General features: G+C 33.5%; 1 protein-coding gene across 1 annotated transcript; it reads right to left on the bottom strand.

Annotated features, from left to right (window-relative positions):
- Positions 1-12,288: 12,288 nt before the first annotated feature.
- Positions 12,289-14,899, bottom strand: LOC133675579 (protein FAF-like, chloroplastic). The gene is made up of 2 exons (XM_062097002.1): positions 14,633-14,899; positions 12,289-14,514 (listed from the first exon to the last, which is right to left on the bottom strand). Exons 1-2 carry the CDS (start codon positions 14,882-14,884, stop codon positions 12,850-12,852), a joined length of 1,917 nt encoding a protein of 638 aa, XP_061952986.1. The 5' UTR covers positions 14,885-14,899; the 3' UTR covers positions 12,289-12,849.
- Positions 14,900-15,509: the final 610 nt, after the last annotated feature.

Raw genomic sequence — 15,509 nt, 5'->3', positions numbered from 1 at the left:
AAAATGGGTCCTCCAACAATTTGGACCGGACTGCATGTTTTTTTTCCCACTAGAAATGGTTACTAACTTCCTGTCACATCTTGTATTGAAGGCTTCGTCATTAATTCTTTTTTCTTCCTTCTCTTGATATGCGTGAACTGCTATTCTTTGATGATTTGTTTTTCTTCATTCTCATTCAAATGTTCTTTCCCGTATGATTCTTGTGCTGTCGACTGAGAATCCTGCCAGAAATTAAAAATTGTTCGCACAGGTTAGGAAAGATTGTTTGCCTTTATTTTAGAAGAGGAAAGAAGCGAAACCATGCATGCTTTCACTGAACAGGAATCGTCCTCTTTGGCTTTCACTGTTATGATGCTTTGAATAGGAATGCAAATTTAACTCTCTCATGAACCCGTTTCAGCAGAGGAAGAGAAATTTGTGCAGTTATGTTGCTTTGAATGGGAAGGAAAATTTAACTCCCTTATGAACCCGTTTCAGCAGAGGAAGAGAAATTTGTGCAGTTATGTTGCTTTGAATAGGAATGCAAATTTAACTCTCTCATGAACCCGTTTCAGCAGAGGAAGAGAAATTTGTGCAGTTATGTTGCTTTGAATGGGAAGGAAAATTTAACTCCCTTATGAACCCGTTTCAGCAGAGGAAGAGAAATTTGTGCAGTTATGTTGCTTTGAATGGGAAGGAAAATTTAACTCCCTTATGAACCCGTTTCAGCAGAGGAAGAGAAATTTGTGCAGTTATGTTGCTTTGAATAGGAATGCAAATTTAACTCTCTCATGAACCCGTTTCAGCAGAGGAAGAGAAATTTGTGCAGTTATGTTGCTTTGAATGGGAAGGAAAATTTAACTCCCTTATGAACCCGTTTCAGCAGAGGAAGAGAAATTTGTGCAGTTATGTTGCTTTGAATAGGAAGGAAAATTTAACTCCTTGTGTTCCTGTTTCAGAAGAGGAAAAGAAACAGCAAACCGACCTTATTTTCACAGAACAAGAATCCTTTTATTTTTTTTGCTTTTGTTGTACCATATACTTCTTAGAGCCCCTTAAACCAAGGTTCTCAAAAACACTTTTTTAACATGATACGAAATATATAATATAAACTCAAGTCGTAAACTCGAATCATAAAATTACAAGTAAATTATTTTAACTAAATTGCAAGATCTAATCAAATAGTAAATATAATATAATACAATTAAAATAAAAATAAAATAAATAATACTTTAAAACGGTAAATACCTTCACTTGAAATTTTTAATCTAGAATTGTGCAAGGATAGGAGTTGGAAAGTGATATGTACTTAGCTAGCAATTTTGCAAATCTTTTCGAGAGAGATATACTTGATTTGTTTTAGTTTTAAAATCACGTGTTCTTTCAGATGAATGTTTATTACAATTTCAGGAAGACCATGAAGATGAGGTTAGGAGGCTAAAGAATGAACTCAAGCAAACAATAGATATGTGTCATGCAGCCTACAAAGAAGCACTTGCTGCAAAACAAAAGGTTTTAAGCATTAGTGATTCTACCCCACCTAATGCCATAGATTTACTAAGACCTAATGTTCATTACAGGCAACGAAACTTGAAAAATGAAAAATGAGAGAGGAAAAAAGAATACAGGAGGCTCATCTAATCGAGGAAACTGCATTGAAGATAGTGGAGTGGGAGAATGCGAAGGCCAAGGCTGCAAATGAAGCAGCTCAGAAGCGTGAATGTAATCTGTAACTGTGTTCTCTAATTCTTGTAATATCCTTGGATTTCTTCTGCTTTCCTGTAAAACAATTTTACTGAATATCTGTCAAGTTTTAAGGCTACTCGCAGATTTTAGCGTTTCAAGCATAGTTTCCTTTTCCAAACATAACAGACTTGCATTACAGTGAAAAGGTGTGAATATCATAATCATCACACATTTTCAATCTAGCTACAACAAAAACATATTACGTGTAGCTTTGAAAAAAAAAAAAGAAACGAACTCAATTTAAAAATGTATAAACACCTGAAGCAGATAAATTCTTTGATTAATAATTATATCTATGAATTCTTTGAAAAATTCTTTGATTAACAATATCTACTCTTCATTATGCTAAACTTCTCAAGAAAAGAAACTTATAACGATATATGAAGGGTCAAAGAATCTTGCAAATAAAAGAAGATGGAAAGCCTAAAGAATGAACAAACAGTACAAATAAAGAAGTATATTAGTACTTGATATCAGGATTTTGGACCTATAATCTGTCATGATCTACATAAGTTTGCAGTAATAGTTTCTTCTAGGGAGAAGAATCTGATAGCCTTTGTCACAAAAACATTTGCAATGTATCATCAAGCATTCCCCAGTTCTCTCGTCGTCATAGATTCTTCACAACCTGTCACTACATCACTTTCCATCAAACCGACAGTCTACGTATCAAAATTTTAAATACATCCTAGGAAACAAAATTCATCACAGAGTTAAGGTCAATACAATAGCTAGGTAGAATGGAACACGTTACAATCTAACTTTGATTTTGATCCAAATTTTCATGGAAGTGAACAAAGTGGAAAATTAAAGATAAATGGTTGTACCTCAAACAGTTTGATATAAATACAAACATATACACAAGCACCATTAACGCATGTCAAGCATTTCAAGTTAAGCCTACGGTTGTCATGTTGATGCTTTTGCTGATTCTTTTGACCGCCTCCGCTCGACCACTCCTTCTATGGCAACTACTGAACCCCCTCGATTCTTGAGCGCCAACTTCTACTTTTCCCAGTAATTTTGCACACACGCGTAGACACTGACGAGAGGACCAAGGATAAGGGTGGCGCTGACCTAGTTCTCAGAGAATTTGTGGTGGATCTTACCAGGTAGATCTTTCCATACACCAGACAACACCTTCTGCTGAAACAGCAACAAAACTTACACCAATGCTTGCATTCTTCACTGGTTGCTTTCCACGGCTTTAAGTCACTCGAATTTTTTCTCTCGCATAATTTAATGCTCATATTTTGATATATTGCTATGATTTTTTATTATGCAAGTCTTACTTTATGACCTTCATAGACAAGCTCAACTTTTTTTTTTAAACACTTTTTTTGGAACTTTAATATAGTTCAACCATCTTGATTCGGAGGTTGTTTTTGCTCATCTTAACCTTCCTTGGTGTTTGGTGATACCATTTCTCAACAGTTGCTCCTTTTAACAAACTATAAGTTGTGACAATGATCAAAACCTCCTTTCAATGCCAAGACACTTTTTTTTAGATGGTAATTTTAAAGAATTTTTCTTCTTCTTCTTTGTTTTTTTTTTCTAAAAGGTTTTTAGTAATTAAGGACAAGTTTCGTTGAACAAGCCTTCGTATACACGAACTTGTTATTGGTCCATTCGCTAAGAAGTGATTTTCCAAAAACATTAATTAAGCATTTAATTTCTTGGTCATTAGAGACTTCTTATGAACTTTATAGTCGTGGTGGTTCGCATTAAAGACTTCTTGTGAATTTTACAGTCCTTCTTTTTATATTTGATAGCCTTTTCAATTGATCTACCACTACTAGATTATTGTAAACGGGTTGGAGACGCTAATTTCAAAGATTACTTCCTAATCTCTAATGAACTGAAGTATACTCTCAAGTATTGGGAATGGACATAAGATGTTTTGAAACACTATGAGCTGATCCTCGATAGGACATATATTCAAGACACCATTTTGCATCCTTTTTTATATATGATTGGCAGATGAATACTATCTGTTTTTTAACAACCATTGGAATCCTTTTACTAACATGTTATGTACCCTGAATGATGAGGAGTCTATGTCATTCTGGGAATTGAAATTATCTAGTAGCTTATCTATTTTTGGCACTTTTTATGATGAAGTCATCCCTTCTGCTAATGAACTTAATGAAGCTGATAAGAAAGGAGATTCCTTTCTTCTAAAAAGTTGTATGAACTTATTTATTTCCTTTCATAAATAATATGAGATTGTTAATGATGTTTATACAATGACTCTTCAAGATTGAGTAGATTTCTAGTCCCATGATGACTTGAGATATAAGATGCCTTTCTCTATGAGTAAGTCCAGTAAATCCAATAAGATTACTTATCCATCAAGTTTAATTGACAAGTCTCATGTTTGCTCTAGCAAATTCACGCATCCTTTTACAGAGCTTAATATCCATTTTCATATTCAAGATAAAGTTTTTTAAGCAACTTTTCTTTCATGTTGGCTATGCAAATTTGTACTTTTTAGCAAAAATGGTGGTTTTATTTATCCTAGTAATTTTAAAGTAGCATCTATGATAGTAGCTGAAAGACAATTCTCTCTTGCAATACCAGTTCTAACAAGTATTTTCAAGGGTATAAGCGAGATCCAATTTGCATTAGGTGAGATTGCACGAGACATCCTTTTTCCTATTAATTTTCTCAGCAGTTAGCTTGCAGAAAAAAATGGCACGCATCAAACAACTACTAGCCCTATCAAGGTAGTTGGGATGACTAAATATACCGGCGAGGGATTGGCAAAATATTCAATGAATTTAAGAAAATGATATTTTAAGAAATCCCAAAAGAATTATATCTCCTGCATCATGTCCTGTGGCAAACTTATCGGTTTTCAAGAGTGACTACTTTATGTGTATTTGATCCGACTATTTGACTCTTTATTATGATGATACTTATATTATTGAGCTCTATTTTCCCGATAGATTCAGTAGATAATTAGATTTTACCAACAAATTCCTCGTGACTTTGGAAGGAGAACTGAGATTCCAACTTTGGAAGATGCATTTCAACTTTAGCATAACTTTACAAAACTTAACACTCATTCTCAGCACAAGTTTCCCTTGCTTTCAAGTGTTGGACTTTCTTTGGTGACTAAACACTACATGAATTGATGAACTTCAAAGTGGTCCAAAGTTTGTTCTCAAGAGATGGAAGTCATTCTCAAAAGTCTTACCAATGTTGTTACAATATCACGGAAGGGAAAAGAGAAGGATGATTCTATCTTAAATAAGAATAAAAGAATTTCTCCTACCCATATAAGAGACAAACAAGTAGTTGATGTTGATTTAGACAAAGATGATGATGCCTAAACATATGCCTATATAAAAAAGACACCAATTGTGATTCATAGGGTGAAAGAAATGAGTGTTTTAAAAGATTCTCTTAAGAAGAAATCCATTAGCTCAGGGGTAAATTAAGGGAGGTCTAGCCTTACTTTTTATGGCTAATTGATGGACAACAACCCTCGAGTCTAAACCTAACGTTTCATTATAGGACCAAACAAAGATATGTCAATAATCCATCAAAAGTTACATGTAATCCATTTCTTCTTTAGGTGATAAGTTTATAATGATGAAGGGTGGGCGTTGGTTTTCAATGGTGTCTGTTAATCTCTTTAAATTCATCTACTATAAGCTTATTTTCTGATTCAAACATAGGCAAATCCTCCTCAACATCTTCTTCAACGATAAGCTCATCATTATCATCATCTTCAATAGTGATATGATTTGAAGTGAGATGTATTATTTCATCTTTTTTCTCTTTATTAGAGGGGTTCGTGATCACTATTGTGTGTTTTTCCCCCCTTTCAATATCACCTTTAAACTTACCACCCATTCACATTATCTCTTCATGTGTGAAGGTATTTTGATATGAAGATCCTTTAAACCCTTCACTAAATTTGGTTGATGATTGAGTATATGCTTATCATCTTTTAATTTGGGTTATCCAAGTCTTGTGAAGATTAACATCTATTTTAGAATCATTTCACTCTTTTGGGTTCCAATCCTATCAAAGACTGAAGCACGAGTCATAGTCACACCAAGACGATCCCAAACTTAAACTCTAAGAGGTGTAGGATGACTTTGTTATTTATCCTTCACTTTTTCTGCATTTATATATTATGAGGCCTTTTTTTTAGTTTTAAAATAAAACAATGTAGAAGATTCGTATCTAAGACCAATTCTTGAAGTTTCTCTAGAAGTTTTCTTCTTTCTCCAAGTCTTCATAGTCTTTGTAGAAACTTGTTTACCTTCGATTCAAGTCATACCACTATCCTTTGCTAATTTACTAACATCTTCACGATTATAAATAGCCTTGGCTAGAAGCTTATAAGCATTGAGATCAAAGCCATTCAACCATTTATTAGGGAGTTTTTCAAGATTTATAACCACCAACTTAGTTTGATGAACAAACCCTTTTAGTAAAGGTTCTGAGACCTTGATCAATGCGAGATTAGTAGCTAGCAAGGTCAAGTTTTCAATCCCCTTAGTGATCTTCTATTCATCCTTGGTAAAATTAGAATGACCCTCTTTTCTTGTTGATACTAGGATATATCATAGCACAATGGCTTTGCATGATACCTTATTATCAATAAAGTTTTCTACTACCTTTTCTTTTCCTTTATTCTTTATTGGAGGAGTCACTTCTTCATTTGTCGATGACTTATGCCCTTTTAAGCTTTTAGAGTCAACTCTTCTCTCACTTTGATGGTCAGATAAAGATTGTAGTTCTTCCATCATAACTAACTTAAAAAAGAACTTTGCATTGGCAAAATAGGCTTCAACCATAGTAAAGAGATCGATATCCGCCACTATCTTTCTCACTTATGCATTTTGAAAATACTTAAAGCATTGATGGAGTGTTGAAGAGACAATACCATTTTCATGTATCCATGGTCGTTCAAGTAGCATGCTGTAAGTTGTAAGTAGTTTTGACATCTATGATATGAAAAAATACATTGGACTCCATACCTTCAATATGTATCACAAATCTTATCTTTCCCACAATGATTTTCCCTGATTGATTAAAACCTTGAATCATCAAATGTCTACTTGGTTTGTCTCTTTAAGACATTTTACCTTTGGCAACTCGATGAGATTTACCTCTAGCAAATCATCTAGTATGCTAGATATGCCTGAGTCAGGAAATTGATACACCTTTTCTTGTCATTCTTTTTGGGATGATTTTTTTCTTTCACTCTTTTGAAAAGTAGTGAATGTTGCACGATCATTCCTCTTAACTATAGTTGATACCTTTTCGGCAACAAAGTTAATTAGTAAAGACTGCTTTTCATTGACCTTTGGAGCACTCTTTCTAAATCTATGACCTTTAAGCTTATTTCTCTTCAGCTTTTGCATAGGTAATGACGAGCTTTCAACTGCAGCAATACTAAGTTCCATGTTGTGTGTTTAAGTAGTTGATTTTTCAAAATATTTTGGTTTAATGCCTTGTAAAATATAGCGTAGTCCCCAATGTATCTTTTGAATACACACATCTAACATAAAAGTTTCAGTTAGTCAATCCCTATAGCTGAGGCTAAGGTTTCTCTATCGATGAGTGTAGTCGATGATAGACTTTTTTTTTTCATTGACATGCATTAGTGAATTCAATCATGCTGAACACATGACGAGTGTTGTAGAAGCGATTAAGAAACTCGCGTACCATTCAAAGGCATTACTTTTCAAGGAATGAACAAATTTTTTTACCATGAGATCACCAATGGTTCTTGCGTTGTTACAAGTCTATATAAAGTGAGCCATATGTTGACTTGAATTCCCTTTACCATCGAATTGTTGAGACTTTGGTGGTTGATAGCTCAAAGTTATCCTTAGTAGGTTGATCATTTGGGTATATGGCTTTGTATAAAAATATAAAGATTGAACTGAACTTTCTACTTGGTCCGTGATGGCTTCCTTGATAAGTTCTTTCAGTTGATTTGTGGTGAAAATGCTATTAGTAATACCATGAATATTCCTTATAACTTTGATTATAGAATCGTCAATGATATCTAGTTGATCTACTTACACAACCTTAGTTGCCAAAGTTTGGCCTCCCTTGTTCATGCTTTCGAGTTTGTTCATCAACTTTACTATCTTATGGTCTTTTAGCTTAAGTGAAGTCGAAATCCCCTCTATGAATTTTGTCAAGTTAACCATTTAATCCTTCAAAGATATAGTCTTAGTCATCATGATTAACATGAAGCCAAAACTCGAAGCCTTACTTGGTGATTGACATAGAGAAGTCTTCATAGGTGAATTACCAAAGTAATCACCTTGAGTGTCTAAGAAAAGTCTATACGCTCCCTTTGACTTTTGTGGTAGAGTTATTTGTAGATATTAGCTCGAGAATCAACCTAGTTTGCGCATACAACTCTATGATAGATTTTGTTTTCAATGACGATGTTGAAGACTCTTTAATGGTAGGTCGACGACTTGAATCAGTAACCTTATTGCTTTTAGAACCGACAATGATGATCATGTTCTTTCTAGTTGTCATTGAAAGGTCATTGAAAATTCTTGTTTGAAGGGAATATATGAGAGGTAGAGATATGCCTTGTGGAGTCGCCAGAAATTTGTAGATATAATTTTGAACACCTAAAATTTGACAAGCACACATGTACAAATATTTGATTTTATTAAATATATATGAATGGGTACAATCTCTATTTAAAATATTCTTACAAAAGAATAAACAATCATCTGATTCTTCCCTTGAATTTGATATGTGGTGACTTAATTTATTTGTGAAGATTTGTGCCTTATAAGAACACGAATTTGAGCGTGTATTGCAAAATGAGATTTGATAATTTGATGATTTGAAGAATATCTTTGATTTCTCTTCAAAGTGTTGTTCAAAAAATCTTTTGAGGCATTTTAGGTTTGATCCAATAGAGTTTCGTTCTTTATAGACTTCAAGCGTGGATGAAAGAGGCTTGAGAATTTTTTATAGAGCTTTTTTGCTTGAAAAACTTGTCTTGAAGAAAATTTTGTATCTTCAAGAATCATTTGTTTTTTTTTTTTTGGTTTAGGTTGAGACCCTCTATTTATAGAGGTTTGTAGGGGCTCTCAGGTCCTTTTCTAATGTCACATAACATATTTTATTTGTTGATCTTTATTTATGAGATCTTGTATTTATGACAAGATATCTCAAATATCTCATCTCATGTATCAACTTTTTATTGATCAAGAAATTATGAAGTCCCATTTATTTTTCATGTTATTTATTTTAATTTTTTTTATCTTTTAATGTGTAAAAAAAATATATATGACACATTGTGGAATTTGATTTGTAGAATTTATTTTTGTTTCTATAATATAATTCAATACAAAAACATCAAAGTAATTTAAGAACTTGATTCATTGATTTTCTGATTAGATCATTTGGTTTAGTTCGATGTTTAATAACATTGGTATTATAGTTATTATTTTTTGACAATTAAATAATATTTTTTCAAATAGAAAATAAGAAATCCCATTGAATTTTTAATTAAAATTATAAAATAAATATATAGAGGTTATAGAAAAAAGGGAAACAAGTGCATGACATTTGTTCTTTTAAGTGATAATGTTAAAAAATGGTTACAGATATAGTTTTTTTCTTGAAAATTGCGACACAAATTAAAAAAAACAAATTTTGTTTTCTATATAATAGATCTACCACAAGTTTTTTTATTTAAAAAGTTTTTAATGAATAAATAACACTAACATTAGACATTTTAATAAATTAGACAACTATTGCCAACACACGCTGCATCACTAGAAAGAGGATGCAGTGATGCTTCTAACCAACATGACATAAGTGTATTTTTGGATGTCGGGAGGCGCGCACGTGTTGCCTGAAGGGCACGAGTGTCTCCCATGCGCCGAAGAGTGTGCCACATGTTTATAAACCTTTTGTTTTTATTTTTATTTTTTTATATTTGGTCAAATACTAAATTGCCCATAAGTTGACTTGATAATAATAAAAACAGATTAGTATGAAAAGATGAAAAAGCCGTATTGACACCAATTTTAATTTTTTTTTTGCTTTTAAAGGTATTTTGATCGTTTCATTATGGTTTTTATTTATTTATTTTTATATTTTATCAAATACCAAATTTCCCCTCAACTAACATGATAATAACGAAAAAACCATTATGAAAATACAAAAATGCCTCTTGACACTATTTTTAATTTTTTCGCTTCTAAGAATATTTTGGTTGTTTCACTTTGCAATTGAAGTGAGAAGATATATATTTTTTTTATTTCCAATCAATTTGATAATAACTAATAGGCCTTATAAAAAGACTTCAATCCTCCAACTAGCTAGGGTTAAATGTTTTGGTACGAGGAGCAAAACCGTGAAACACTATTATAGTGAATAATATTTTCACTCACATGCTACAATGTTTTCCATACTTGGTTTACCTTTTGTTAATTATCTAGTTGTAAAATCAAGTGTTAAAACTTAGATATCCTAGTTATATATTGCTCTCAAACATCCATTTTCTTACTTCTTATAGTTACCGACTAGATATGTGGCTTACACTATGCCGCGGGCCTAGTAAATTTTTTCCTAACATAAAAAAAATGTAAAGGCGATGTTAGTGTTTATAAAGAAACAAGAAAAATATGAGATCCAGATTATTGATTTAACTAGGTTTAATAAACTCAGTTAATTTAATAATATAATTTTAAAAAATACATTGCAAATAACATGAATAGAAAAGGCAATAATTAAACATTAAAAACTAATCTTCTAGTATTATAATTGGAAGAAGAATAAAGAAAAGTTTGTTGAAGACCTACCATTGCTCTGATGTGGACATTGCTTAACTATTAGAAAGAGTTTATCAAGATGGTTCAAAATTCATTGCGAAGGCTTCATGATGACACCAAGAGAGGCTGCACCGCTATCAGAGCAATGACCCATAAATCAAACTAAATAAAATATCATAAGATGAACATCTCATGCTTATATTTATTCAATCAATTTAATATAATTGAAAAACAAAATTTCTAAAAAAGTTAAAATTAACAGAGAATGATAAATAAAAAGATCCAAGATAACCCGAGTTATTATTAAAATTACTGAAAAATCCTTTAAAAAGCAAATAAAAAAATAACAGAGTTCAGTCTCCAATTAAATAAATGCTAAGGGATGAAACTAAAAAAAAACTTCAAAAAAGAAAAAAAAAGTGAACCTGGACGAGTTTTCTAAACCTGGGTTAATCTCCCAAACTAACAACTTGTGAAATCCTAGACCTGAATTCAATTTTCAACAAATTCAATGGGGAAGCATGACATCGAAAAAAAATATCAATTTTAAAAAATTTCAAGGAAAAAATTAGCAATTAAAATAACGAGGATCAAATAGGTAAAAAAAAACTTCAAAAGGATAAAAATCACAAAACAAAACAATTAAAATCATCTCAATAAAACAAATATAAATTAAAAGAATGTAGAGCAAAATTGGAAGATAAAAAAAATTGAAGGGGGGTGAAATTAAAAAACAAAATATACCAATTTCATAAATCATTTCAAATAAAACAAAAAAGTAATTAAAAAAACATGGACCAAATATGAAGAAATAATAAATTGAAGGATTGCTTTTAAATTTTGCAGGGTTAATATGGAAATCAATGGGGAGAGATGGGAAAAAAAAGGGGTTCATTTCAGCCATTTGGAAAACACACCGCATGATGAAGGGGAGGCCGAGACAAATTAAGTGTCTTTCTAGAAATCACTGTATAACCATCATACGACATCTCATACGCCATCCAAAGACCACGAAGGTAATCCACATGGCAGGAGCTAGCCATGTTTTAATAATATCTATATTAAATTAATTATTGAAGAGCTCCTCAACAAACTTTATTATTACAAAAAAACAATATGAAAAAGTTATAAAAATTTTGCATTTAAGGTCAAATTAATCATTTTACTATTTAAAAAATAAAAACATGATAAAGCCCCTCAACTAGGTTTAGAAAATTTTGCTTATAAGGACAAATAAGTCATTTAACTATAATAAAAAACCATGTAAAGTCTTTATTTTCTTTGTTCAATTTGCAAATAACTTTTTGATTTTATTATTATAATTCATAGTGTAATGACTGACATGTCACAATACACACACTGAGCATCTATAGTATTTTTTTTAAAAAAATAAATAAACTGTATCAACTCGAAAAACTGCTAATCTAGCTTCCATAGTGCCATTAAGCCATAAAACTTAAATCACATGCTCTCGGACCTCCATTTTCTTTAGTGAATTGTTGAAAGATTACATAACCTTCAATGATTTCGTATCTGCTCAAAAAGAATTGTGAATCAATTAAGTTTTTGTTTGTTTCTATAGATTCATGTGTTGCGATATAAGTTTTTTACTTTTGGTTGGTTAATTATAATTTTATATAAATTTTATTTGAAATTCTCTTTTAAAACTTTAATTAAAAAAATTATAATTTATATATTTTTTTTTAAATTTACTTTCAAATCAAAATCAAAATTATATATGCTATAATCATTCCAAACACAAGTTAAGTAACAGGTAATAGGATTAAAATATGCAAGTATTATTAATTGATCAGAAATATCCTTCACAATGATAAGCTTAAGCCAAACAACAACATCCCATATCCAAGGATGATCATGATGTTCTAAAAATTAAGAACTGTTAGGGCAGACAAGACCAACACTGAAAGCTCACTGGCTAGCTCAAGAAATGGAAAAGCAAGGAAAATGAAAAAAAAAGAGAGACCACCCACCGTGGTTTATGAGAGACAGACAAGACAGTCCACCAAGGTCAAAGATGATGCTAAGATTTTGTTCAACTATTAACAGCACAGGCTGATAAAAAAAGGTTGTATAACAACACTGTCAAGTCATCTCTTCTTTTGTTTCTCTTTGATCTGCTAAATCAAAGTATATATTCTGTCTCCCTTGAGTACGCTTTATTTGACTACACAACACCTCCCCTCAAGAAGTGGAAGTGAAAAATAGGGAGACAAAGGGACATCATGGAATAATACATCTATAAAGTGATAATTATAGTAATAGTAGACTGGGATTTGCATTTGGGGATTGGGATTAACTCTTGGATTATGAGGATGGACCATCAGGAGGTGGCAATGCAATGGGGCTCCCAAAACAATAGTGACTTCCTTGGCTCCTTGCAACTCTTTAACAAAGGAACTAAGTAATCTCCCTTGTTCCCTCTCAATACCACCAATTCCTGCTGTTCATTTGGAACAAACTTCTTCGAAAGGGCCAATTTGTTGTCATGGATTCCTAATGACGATGCTTGTTTTTGGCTAATTGGGTTAAGAGCTGATGTTGTTGTTGTTGTCATGGACTTTGGCTTCCAAAAGTACTCACAAGCATTAAAAGACGCAGCTGCCTTTGCTGTGACTTCGGTGGTTGCCATGGTAGCTGCTGGTGGAGAGGGTATCATCCGAGCCACCGGGGGCCGCGGTGGGAGTGATTGTGTCAGGGAGGTGATTGGCTCCACCTCACCAAATTTGGAAATGTCATTGAACTTGTTAGGCCATGTTGGGTTTCTATTTGCGAACACCAAGGACTTGTTCATCATGAGCGCTAGCCTATGCACACTTATGACCCCACTTGACAGATTTGGTGCTTCCTCCATCACAAACCTCGCCTCCTTGTCTCCTCCTCTCTCGTTCTCGCCATCCTCCACCACATCTTCCTCTATTTCTTCTTCCACTTCCTCTTCATCTTCTTCACACTCCTTTTCATCTTCAGAATTCTCAATCTCGACATCAAACTGTTCCATAACATTCATTTCTTCATTCTTTTGTCTCTCTTCTTCGTCTTGATCAACAGTATTGGCAAAGGTGAGCACAAGGCGACCGTCTTGGCGCTGAGCATGGAAGTTTTTCTGTGAAGGAACAGAAACAGCTTCAAGAACCAATCTACCATTATCGCGACGAGACTTCATGAGTACAGAAGCCCCATCACGGCTAGATAGTGAAGGGATTGGAGGAGGGAATGATCTTGGTTGAGATTTCTTGCAATTTGCTGCTGCAAGATTATACTTGGCTACTCGCAAATCCTCCGTGTCAAACTTTAGTGTCACTCTCTCTTGTCTTTGCTCTTCTTCTTTGTCCTCCTCTGCATCACTAGTCTCTGATGGTGGATATGACGAGAACCCATCAGAACCAGTTTCTGATCCAAGACTTTCAGTGCATATTTCTAGGCTCTTCTTGCTTAAAGAACTTGCTGATCTCTTAACAAGAGGGTGGACATAAGGTTGAACATTCTTGGAGTCCTCTTTTGTCTTCTGTGATAAGATTGAGCTCCACACATCAAATTGCCCTGGCTTTTCAACCTCTTTCTTGTTCTTGTCTTCTTGAATTGAGCTCCAGATATCAAATTGCCCTTGAGCTTCAGTCCCTTTAGGCCTGTCTTCATAATCCTCATCTTCTGAAGATGAAGAGTCTGTGATATTACAGGCTGGGAAATGGTCAGACGATGCAATTTTCTTGAGGGGATAGAACCCATGTTGTGCCTGCCATTTCTTGGAGGACATATCAGCTGAGAGAGTTCTTCTTAGAGAAGCTGCAGCAGACTTGGTTCTTTCAACATCAGACCCAAGAATGGAAACTATGCCCTGCCTCTTTGGGAGAATCATGTTCTCTTTTTCGAGAGATGAAGAAGATAAGCGAAGGCTCTTGCTAAAAGATGACATCTCCAGGATATAAATATATATACACTGAAAGATGATGATCAAATAACAGGAATCACAATCTTCTCCGATTACCTGTACAGAATTGTTGCAAACAAATTATACTACAAGAAAAAACTTATCAAGCATGTATAGCACAAGAAACATACACTAGCATGACATAGCTAGGCTGTTAAGGGAGTTGTATTGTTACCTCAAGCAAGGAAATGAATGCAAAGCAGCAGCAGCATCCAACAGAGGTCTGCAAATAGACAGACCACTGGGTGCTGGGTTGCAGAAGATGTGAGCAAGAGGAGGGTGTGGTGTTTGATAACAAAGAATATAAGTAGTATTGAGGGCTGCTCGCTTTGATGGCACTACGAATGGGGGAATGCGGGTATTTGTAGGAGTCCAAAAGGCCTTTCGAACCGTGTGCTGAAAGGGACCCACCAGCATACGCCACCATGAAAAAGCCCTTTCATTGGCTTCCAGTTCCTTTCACTTATCAGTAAAGTGGTGATACAAATGAGGAGAGAGAGAGAGTGAGTGAGTGAATGGCTGGACGGATTCCTTCATTTTTGGTTCCTTAATTTCAGCTTAATTGCTCTCAGCTTTCTCTGCTTAATTATCTGTTTCTCTGATTAGAACCAAAAGCTAATGACTTTAACTTAATTTGACAGGATGCTATTACTATAGTTGTAATTGCTAAGATTTTTTTGACATAGTATACGTACATAGCTCAGAATAATCCAAGAATATGCATGCAACTAAGTGGGTATTCGTTAAAACCAGGTATTTGATTTGATATTTTTCATGCGGCTGAAACAAATCATTGAAAATCATTTCATGGAGGAGGTTTTCACTAAACCCGAATCGAAATTTAATCCAGTAACTTCTAGAGTCTGAACTTTGAGATCAGCACTAAAAATATATTTCTTAAGAATATATTAAATCAACGTGGAGGATGATCTCTTAAGAAAATCAATGGGGTAAATAATCTAATTTCAATTGAAGATACAAACTAATAATTCAATTAATTAACGAGAAAAACATCATGTAAGAGCTTGATAATTTAAAAACAGTTGTGTGGC

Source organism: Populus nigra, chromosome 1 (assembly GCF_951802175.1).
Source record: "Populus nigra chromosome 1, ddPopNigr1.1, whole genome shotgun sequence".
In the NCBI taxonomy this organism is placed as follows: domain Eukaryota; kingdom Viridiplantae; phylum Streptophyta; class Magnoliopsida; order Malpighiales; family Salicaceae; genus Populus; species Populus nigra.
Note: the sequence above shows the minus strand (reverse complement) of the source record. Positions and strands in the feature narration are given on the sequence as shown.

Excerpts from the sequence above, each read along its gene's own strand:
- LOC133675579 (XM_062097002.1), bottom strand. The coding sequence starts at position 14,884 with ATGGTGGCGTATGCTGGTGGGTCCCTTTCAGCACACGGTTCGAAAGGC. Across the intron at positions 14,515-14,632 it reads CATTCATTTCCTTGCTTGAG|GTAATCGGAGAAGATTGTGA; the intron begins GTAACAATACAA and ends AATTCTGTACAG.